The 9,417-nt window shown below is 60.1% G+C and overlaps 1 protein-coding gene across 1 annotated transcript in view; it reads left to right on the forward strand.

Annotated features, from left to right (window-relative positions):
* PLXNB2 (plexin B2) overlaps positions 1-9,417 on the forward strand; it is a 23,814-nt gene that overhangs the window by 5,869 nt on the left and 8,528 nt on the right. Inside the window, exons 4-14 of the mRNA XM_006157580.3 lie at positions 4,319-5,396; positions 5,641-5,823; positions 5,906-6,034; positions 6,566-6,666; positions 6,771-6,897; positions 7,193-7,346; positions 8,128-8,242; positions 8,360-8,468; positions 8,543-8,644; positions 8,870-8,962; positions 9,290-9,370. Coding sequence (XP_006157642.1) covers positions 4,332-5,396; positions 5,641-5,823; positions 5,906-6,034; positions 6,566-6,666; positions 6,771-6,897; positions 7,193-7,346; positions 8,128-8,242; positions 8,360-8,468; positions 8,543-8,644; positions 8,870-8,962; positions 9,290-9,370 — 2,259 coding nt within the window. The 5' untranslated portion in view covers positions 4,319-4,331. The remainder of the gene's footprint in view (positions 1-4,318; positions 5,397-5,640; positions 5,824-5,905; positions 6,035-6,565; positions 6,667-6,770; positions 6,898-7,192; positions 7,347-8,127; positions 8,243-8,359; positions 8,469-8,542; positions 8,645-8,869; positions 8,963-9,289; positions 9,371-9,417) is intronic.

Here is a 9,417-nt window from a genome sequence, read left to right on the forward strand (position 1 = left end):
GAAGTTTTAGCTGGCCGTGCCTGGCGCCTCCTGCACTGCTGGCCTGAGCTCGACTGGGGTCAGGTGGGTCGTCCTTTGCTCCTGGCCAGGCAGGTCACCTGAGGTCTTGCTTGTCCAGGAAGTAAGGGGTGCAGTTCCTGTGGAGTGAGGGCCTACTCTCCTGCCACCCCTCAGGCCTGGGCTGTCCCCACCACCCCAAAGTGGTGCCAGGCAGCTGGGTACATGGTATCTGGGCCAGCTTTCTGCTCATCTGCAGGGTCCCTCAGCCACCTTGACCACACACTGAGCACTTGCATTCCAGCCCTGGGGCAGAACCCAGTGCCAGCTCCCTGCAGGCTCAGATAACCAGAGGGAGAGAGGAGGAGCAGGACCCTCCTCTGTGGGCCTGCAGCCCTCCATGTGGCATGAGGGTGGTAGCTAGAGGTCTCATGAGGGCCCCTGCCAGAGCAGAGGCCAGAGTTGTTCTGGAAGGGGCACCAAAGGTTTTCCCCGGTTGGATGGCCCTGGGTTTAAGTCCTGGCCACTGCTCACAGATCAGCAGAGAGGCTTCCGCTTCTGCCGCTTCTGCCTGGCCTTGTCTGACTAGGAGCCTGCACCGCCCCACTCCCCCGCCACCGCCTGCACTCCCTCCCTGGGCCCTGGAACATTCCATTCATTCCCTGCTAGCCGCAGAGGCACAGAGGCTGGGGCCAGGGCCGCCGAGCTGGAGCTGCCCAGCAGGCTGATACTCTGGTGAGCAGGGCAAGGATAGGCCTGGGCGCCTGGCCGAGGAGCATGGACATTACCACCCACTTATCTTACTGCGGCTGGGTAAGCTGTGGGGGCAGAGCAGGGCCATGAAGGATGGGCCTTCCTGCCAGGCCCTTCTCTTCTGGAAGGCCCACGGTGCCCAGCAAATACCTTCAGGGCCTCTCCTGAGCGGAATCTTGGAGTCAAGGGCTCATCCTCTTCTCCCCCTGCCCTAGCTGGGATCTGCTGGGCAGAGAGAACCTAGCACAGCTCCTTGAGTCTGGAGTCCCCAGGCGCTTGTCTAAACCTTCCCATGACTGAGTAAGCCAAATCCATAAGGCCAAGGCCCACCTTTCTGAAAGCCCCAGTGGGCATGCGGGGCTTGGGCACATGGGGGCCTGTGCAGAGGCAGGAGGGGGAGCAGGCATCTCCCCCAGGGGGTGGCCTGCCAAGCTCTTGTCTCTGCCTTGGGACCCTGGGTGGAGAGGGCTCTGCTGGGGCACTCGATAGGCCTCCAGAGCCGAGGGGCACGTGGATGGTCGGAACCAGAGTGTGTTGGGGGGGTAGAGAGTAGCCACAGCCTGGTCAGGGGCTTCCTGGGGCCTGAGCAGAGGAGGAAGCAGGTGCAGGATGTGAGAAGGAGCCTCCCTGTCCAGCAAGCAGCTCCTATCAGCCAGTGCCCTGAAGAGCTGTCCCCTGGCTACAGAGCAGACACCCTCCTACTCTCCTGGAGGGGACAGACCCTATGGGGCAGAGGGCTGTTGCAGGGATGAAGAATGCAGCATCCTCATGCCAGCTGTGTGGCCCTATGCGAGTCATACTCCCCTCTGCTCAGTGCCTGCACCTGAAAAATGGGCCAATCATGGTAACTCCCTCCCATGGTGACTGGGCACCCAGGTCCTCAGAGAGGGTAGGGCAGAGCCAGGCCCAAGGCTCGTCCCATGGCCATGTCAGCTCTCACTGGTGCACCCAAGTGACCGCTGCTGGGATGCCGTGATGTGGAGTTGCTGGTTCCTGGGGTCCTGTCTCGTGGCTTGTGTTTTCTATGCTGGAAAGTGTTTGGCGGGGCCCAGCTGCAACAGTGAACTGGGCTGTGGTGCTAGGGGCTGTGTAACCAGCCGCAGTTTGGAGCCCTGGCCTGCCTGACCTGGAAATGCTATGGTATGGCGAGGCCTTCAGGAGCTGGAAGGCTGGGGAGGGATCGTGGTGTGACCAGACCCTGCCAGGGGTGCTTCTCTCTCACACATGTGCTTACTCCCTGTTGTGAGTGAAATAACTTGGGGGGAAAGATACAGAAGTTCGTGTTTTTTTAGAAATATTTTTTGCTATAGGACTTGTGCGCTTACCAGAGAGACAGAAAGTAAGAAATCACTCCCGGGGGGTGGGGGGATGGCCACACTGTAGTCCCTTTTCCTCCGTTCTCTCAGGATTTTTGGCACAGGTGTACATGTGTCCAGTGTGAGTTTCAAGTCGCTGGATCCAGGACTAAGACCACAGCCCGTCACGTGGAAGTCCAGTGACATAACTGCTACACCACCTGCTAGCCCCCAGGAAGTTTGTTGTTTTATTTATTTATTTATTTTTTGGAGAGATTTTCACTAAAGGGCACGTGCGCTTGCCAGACAGAGACAGAGAGACAGAAAGCGAGAAGTCACCCCCCGGGGGGATGGTCACGCCGCAATCCCTTCTCCTCCATTCTCCTCTCGGGATCTTGGGCATGCACGCACACGCGCCCGGCATGAGTTTTAAGCCACCTGGTCCGGGACGCAAACCGCGGTTAACTACGTGGGAGTCCAGCGACATAGCCATTACGCTAACTGCTGGTTCCCAGGAAGTTTGTTTTTTTAAAAATAGGATTTAGGTGCCAGTAGATAGAGTGGTGGATAAGGCTCTGGATTCCCACATGGCTGTCCATGGTTCGAGTCCCCAACCCAGCAGCTTGAAAATCACTCTTCTGTGCAGCTAGCAGGCCTGCAAACGTGGTGAACGTCCCTAAAACCCGCTGAACTTTCTGTGAGAATTGTGGCAAGTGCCAACCTCACAAAGTGACAGGGTACAGAAAGGGTAAGGGTCCTCTGCGTGCTCAGGGAAGGTGGCGTTAGGACAGGAGCAGAGTGGCTGTGAGGGACAGACGAAACCTGTTCAGAAAAAGGCAAAAACTACAAAGAAGACTGTGCTGAGGCTCGATTGTGTGGAGTCCGACTGCGGGGCTGAGAGGACCCTGGCTAGTAAGAGGTGTGAGCGTGCTGGACTGGGAGGGGGCAAGAGGAGAAAGGGTCACGTGACCCAGTTCTGAGCCTCATCTTGTTCATCGGGAAGACTACAAACTCATGAGGTGGATGTTAGTTTCATTTGATTCAGTTGGTTTATCTGTAAGGGAATAAAGTAATCAATAAAATTCCCCTTTTGGGGAAATTTGATTCATGGTTCAAAAAGGGAAAAAAAAAAAAAAAGAAAGAAAATCACTCTGGACACATATACATGTGTGCCCAAAATAAGTTTTTAGGGTCAGTAGGTGGTGATTAAGGTGGTGAAGGCATGGTGGCTTGATGGTTAAGGCACTGGACTCTCCCACATAGCTGACTATGGTTGGAATCCTCCACCCAGTGGCTTGAAAATCATGCCAGATCGTGGGGCCAGCAGGTAGCGTGGTGGTTAAAGGTGCTGGGCTCCCGTGGCCGACCTCGGTTCAAGTCCTAGACCTGGCGGCTTGCTTTCTCACTTTCTCTCTCTCTCTATCCCTCTATAGTCAAATAAAAGTAAATAAATACATGGATAAAAATAAAGTAATTTAAAAATTTTAAAAAAATATTATGCCAGGTCTGTGTTTGTGTGTGCCCAAAATCCTGAGAGGAGAAGGGATTGTGGTATGACCATCCTCCTGAGGGGTAATTTCTCACTTTCCCTCTCTGTGTCTCTCTCTGGTTAGTGCATATGCCCTATGGCAAAAACCTTAAAAAAAGAAAAGAAAATTTGTTTTGAGGGGCCAGCTGGTGGTGTGGTAGTTGAGGTGGCTGGATCCCATATGACCAACTGCATGGTTCAGGTTCTGGATCCAGTGGCTTGAAAAACATACCAGGCATGTATGTGTATGCATGTGTCTAAAATGCCAAGAGGAGTGTGGAGAAGACTGCCTGTATGACCACTCTCCCTGAGGGCTGCTTTCTCATTGCCTTTCTCTCTCCCTCAAGTGAGTATGTGTGCCCCAAATTTTTAAATTTTTTAGGCAATGAGAAAAATAGTTGTTTTGCTAGAGAATGAGAGCAAATGTAGGCGCTGATGTTCAGGTGACCTTGGAGGGCATGGCCGACCCTGCAGGGATGTTTGGGGCCCAGAGTCCTTTGTCCACCTCTGCCATTGGGGTCTGGCCCCACAAGCGCATGCCCTGGGAAGACTGTCCTGGAAGTCTTGGTCACGCTCGCAGGGGACCCTAACCAGAACAGAGCGGGGATCTCCGAGGTGCGACGGCCTGGAGGCAGAATCTGTCACCCAGAAATGCCAGTACCCTGACCTAGGGAGGGAGGGAGACCCGTAAGTGATTGGGGTGACTCGGAGCCCAGCCTCCACCGATCCATCTCTCCCCCCACAGGCTGCTGGGAGCGATGGCATTGCAACTCTGGGCCCTGCTGCTCCTGGGCCTGGTGGGCGCGGGCAGGGGCCTACGGCCCCGCAAGCTGGACTATTTCCGCAGTGAGACGGAGCTAAATCACCTGGTGGTTGACGAGGCCTCGGGTGTAGTGTACCTGGGAGCGGTGAACGCGCTCTACCAGCTGAGTGCTGACCTGCAGTTGGAGCAGCAGGCAGCCACTGGCCCCGCCCTGGACAACAAGAAGTGCACGCCTCCCATCGAGGTCACCCAGTGCCACGAGGCCGTGCTGACTGACAACACCAACCAGCTGCTGTTGCTGGACCGGCCGGGGGAGCGCCTGGTGGAGTGTGGCAGTCTTTTCAAGGGCATCTGTGCCCTGCGCGCCCTGAACAACGTCTCCAAGCGCCTCTTCTATGAGGATGGCAGTGGCGAAAAGTCCTTCGTGGCCAGCAATGATGAGGGTGTGGCCACGGTGGGGCTGGTGAGCGCCACGGCCCCTGGCGGAGAGCGTGTACTGTTTGTGGGCAAAGGCAACGGGCCACATGACAATGGCATCATCGTGAGCACCCGCCTGCTGGACCGGACTGAGGGCAGGGAGGCCTTCGAGGCCTACACGGACCATGCTACCTTCAAGGCCGGGTACCTGTCCACCAACACACAGCAGTTTGTGGCTGCCTTCGAGGATGGCCGCTACGTCTTCTTTGTCTTCAACCAGCAGGACAAGCACCCGGGCCAGAACCGCACGCTGCTGGCACGCATGTGCAAGGAGGACCCCTTCTACTACTCCTACCTGGAGATGGACCTGCAGTGCCGGGACTCCCGGGACGCTCAGGCCCCCGCCTTCAGCACCTGCCTCGCGGCCTCCGTGGCCACGCCTGGGGCCAGCAGGGTACTCTACGCTGTCTTCAGCAGGGACGGCCGGAGTGCCGGGGGCCCTGGTGCAGGCCTCTGCCTGTTCCCACTGGACAAGGTCCATGCCCAGATGGAGGCGAACCGTGATGCCTGCTACGCAGGCACCCGGGAGACTTCCTTCTACAAACCCTTCCACGGGGAGATCCTGTGTGGCAGCCACGGACTGGTATGTGTCCCAGTGTGTTGCTGCATGGGCTGGGCCCAGGCTGCACATGTCCGCGGAGGCATGTGGGCTGAGGTCCGACTGGCATGAGCGTGAGCACATTGCCACTTTCCTGTGGCCCATGGTGGTGCCGAGATGGTGGGCCACATGTGCGGGGGGCTCAGTCTGCAGTGTGGAGCCCCTGTGGGGAGGGCCTTCCAGGGCTATTTGTCCCATGCCCACCGTCGACACCATGGTCCACATACAGGGTACCAGTGAGAGCTTCCCATGTGGCTCGGAGCACTTGCCCTACCCACTGGGCACCCGCAGGGGACTTGAAGCCACAGCCGTGCTGCAGCGTGGAAGCCTCAGTCTGACGGCCGTGACCGTGACTGCCGAGAATGGTCACACGGTTGCTTTCCTGGGCACTTCTGATGGGCGGATCCTCAAGGTGAGGTGAAGGGCGAGAAAGTCCCCGGGTGGCCGCCCGTGCTGCAGGCCTCTGCCTTCACCTCCCGCCCTCCTGCCCACAGATCTACTTCGCCCCTGACGGCACCTCCACTGAGTATGGCTCTATTGTTGTGGAGATCAACAAGAAAATCAAGCAGGACCTGGTGCTGTCTGGAGACCTGGCCAGCCTGTACGCCATGACCCAGGACAAGGTGAGCCAGGGTAGCCCAGACGCTATGGCCACGCTAGGGCTGGCAGGTGCACCCTGGGCCGGAGCACGGGGGCCGACAATCAGGTCAGGTGCGGGCCTAGGGCACAGGAGGTCAGGAGGCTGTGGAGCTGGCCTGGGACAAGCCTCTCCCCAGGGCTGGATGAGGGGTTGCAGCGGCTCCGGCAGCATCCTCCATCCTGTGTCTTGGGGTGCTGTCCCCGTGTCTGTGGCATGGTCTCTGTCTCCATTCTGCATCTCCGGTGCCGTCCCTGTGTCTGTGGCGTGGTGTCCTCTGCCCTGGTTGCCTCTTCCTCTCCAGCCTGGTCTGCCCATCCCTGATGGAAGGGAACAGTGTCCGAGTGTCTGGATCAGTGTCTGAGTGCCTGTCCCCACAAGGGAGTGTGGGGGCTCCTGCTCACCCAGGTGTCCGGTCCCCATGAGGGAGTGTCTGGGGCTGCTGCTCACCCGGGTGTCCGGCCCCCACAAGGGAGCATGGGGGCTGCTGCAGCACTCACAGCCTTGCCGGCCTTAGGTGTTCCGGCTGCCTGTGCAGGAGTGTCTGGGCTACCCGACCTGTCTGCAGTGCCGCGACTCTCAGGACCCGTACTGTGGCTGGTGCGTCACCGAAGGACGGTGAGTCAGCATGGGGCCTGGGGGCGCAGCTTCACCCTGGGGCCTGTGGACTGAGTCTGAGGGGCACAAGACCCTCTGGGGCTGACCTGCTCTTGACCCCACAGATGTACCAGGAGAGCTGAATGTCCACGCGCTGAGGAGGCTGGCCACTGGCTGTGGAGCCGGGACAAGTTCTGCGTGACCGTCACTGGTGCCCAGCCACAGAACATGAGCCGTCGGGCCCAGGGGGAGGTGGGGGTGCAGGGCAGGGGTGGGTCCTGGTAGGGGCTCTGGGCACTAAACCTGAGGGATGTGGCTCTGTCCTTGGGGTACCTGTGTCCAGGGCACATGCCCACTCTGTCCCAGGAATTACTAGGGTGACAGGCCTGTCTTGGGGATAGCGAGGTCACTTCCAGAGGCTTCTTTGGCATCAATTCGTGTACTTGCAGGGGAAGGTGGTAGGGCTGCAGAGAACAAGCAGGGCGAGGGGGCTGTGGGTCCTGGGCCTGGTGAGGGCCCTGGTGTGAGCCACAAGTCTCCTTTCCAGGTGCAGCTGACGGTGAGCCCCCTCCCTGCCCTGAGCGAGGACGATGAGCTGCTGTGCCTCTTTGGGGAATCACCCCCTCACCCTGCCCGTGTGGAGGGGGACACTGTGGTCTGCAACTCCTTGAGCAACATTCCCAGCACGCCACCAGGCCAGGGTGAGGTACCCTGCTGTCCGCTGGGCAGCCCTTGTCCCTCTGTGCTGCTCAGCTGTGCGGCAGCCCCCACAGCGGTGGGCGGTGGGCTCCGGGATCCAGAGACGCACCCTGAGTGACAGTGTGGGTCTGGCAAAGTCGCAGCTGACTCTGGGCACTCTGAGCCCCCCGCAGGCAGCTCCCGCCCAAGGCCGACAGCGGAGAGACTCAGGAGCTCTCCAGTCTTGCCCTGTGGTCCTTTACGGTACAACTGCTGGGCGCCGGGCTCCAGGCCCTGTTATCTGTATGGGTACCCCTGCTCCACCCTGACCTGGCCAGCCTCAAAGCCCCAGAGGCTGAGGCTGCGAATGTGGATCGGGACAGCACTGCCCTTCATCCGAGTGCTGGGCACAGTGGGGCCTCATGTTGATGTGGCAGGGACTTGTAGGCCCTCCTGCCCAGACTCCGAGGAGCCACTGCCTGGACGCTGTAGGAGCACAGAGGCCCCTGGGAGAAAGGCGAGCCCCGTGCTGGGACCTGACACCTGGTGGAGAGCTGATAGCAGGTGGCAGGGCCAGCCTGTGCTAAGCCCTGCACACAGTCTGAGGGAGGGTCTCCCTGTGAGGGCCCCAAGCCCTGGGATAGTCCTACCCTGGGCCCTGGGCCCTGTGCAGGGCAGGGAGGAGTTGGCACCAGGGGAGGCCCCTCTCCAGGCCTCCCTGTGCCCTTGTCCTGAGCCGTAGTGCCAGCCTCGCCTTCCGTTCCATGTCTGCCACCCGACACCACCCCCACCTGTTGTCCACAGACCACGTGACTGTGAGCATCCAGCTCCTCTTCAGACGTGGAAACGTCTTCCTTACCTCTCACCAGTACCCCTTCTATGACTGCCGGGAAGCCATGGGCCTGGTGGGGAACCTGCCGTGAGTGTGGGGCCGCCTTGCCCTGTACTTCCCTGGCCTCTCCCTGTGTCCCTGAGCTGTCTGGGCCCCTTGCCGTCCGTGCTGCCCGGACCCAGGTGGCCCTCACCCTCCCTTCAGGTGCATCTCCTGCACAAGCAACCGCTGGACCTGCCAGTGGGACCTGCGTTACCACGAGTGTCGGGAGGCCTCACCCAACCCAGAAGATGGCATCGTCCGTGCCCACATGGTGAGGCCGTGGGCCATGAGAGCCTGGTGCTTGGCCGTGGCCAGCAGGACCTGACCTCCCACCTTCTTTCATAGGAGGACAACTGTCCCCAGTTTCTGAACCCCAGCCCACTGGTCATCCCTATGAACCACGAGACAGATGTCACCTTCCAGGGCAAGAACCTGGACACAGTGAAGGTGAGGGGTTGTGGGTCCTGGCATGGTCCCCCAACTCCCAGGTCAGGGCTCAGCACATGGGGAGACGGAAGGAAGGGGAAACAGGCCTGGGGAGGAGCACGTCAGAGGGAGGATGGGCGACCTCAGACAGGCTGTGCACTGGGCGGGCCGCGACGAGGTGTCAGTGCCGAGGGGCTGGAGGGCCACAGCAGGCTGGCTGCTGTGTCTTGATGGTGCTGCCCACAGGGCTCCTCCCTGCACGTTGGCAGTGAGCTGCTCAAGTTCGAGGAGCCGGTGACCATGCGGGAGCCGGGGGTCTTCTCCTTCCGGACCCCAAAGGTACTGCTCTGGGCAGGCCGCTGGGTGGGAGTGGCAAGGCCTCGGAGCGCGGGGCAGAAGGGAGGCCTTGGGACTGGGGCCTGTGCTGCCCTGTGCACCGAGCTGGGCGCCCTCAGTTTCTGACCCGTCTCTGGGACCCGCGTCCAGCTATCTTCTCCTTGGGGCCCGGGCGTCTGAGCCCGTGCACTGTGCTGTCACTCCGGGGTGCCTTGGCTCTCCAGGCTGCCCTTGGCACGAGAGCCCACATGACCAGTGTGGTGTCCCCTCACGGCCCCCACTCCTCTGGTGGGGGGAAGGAAATGCAATGTGTCCCTGCGTGTCCCCCAGCTGTCCCACGATGCCAACGAGACGCTGCCCCTGCACCTGTACGTCAAGTCCTACGGCAAGAATGTTGACAGCAGGCTCCAAGGTGGATAGGCTGGAGGGGCCGCGCTGGGCGGGGCGGGTGGGTGGGC

This window comes from Tupaia chinensis, unplaced genomic scaffold (assembly GCF_000334495.1).
Source record: "Tupaia chinensis unplaced genomic scaffold, TupChi_1.0 Scaffold000548_1, whole genome shotgun sequence".
Lineage (NCBI taxonomy): Eukaryota > Metazoa > Chordata > Mammalia > Scandentia > Tupaiidae > Tupaia > Tupaia belangeri.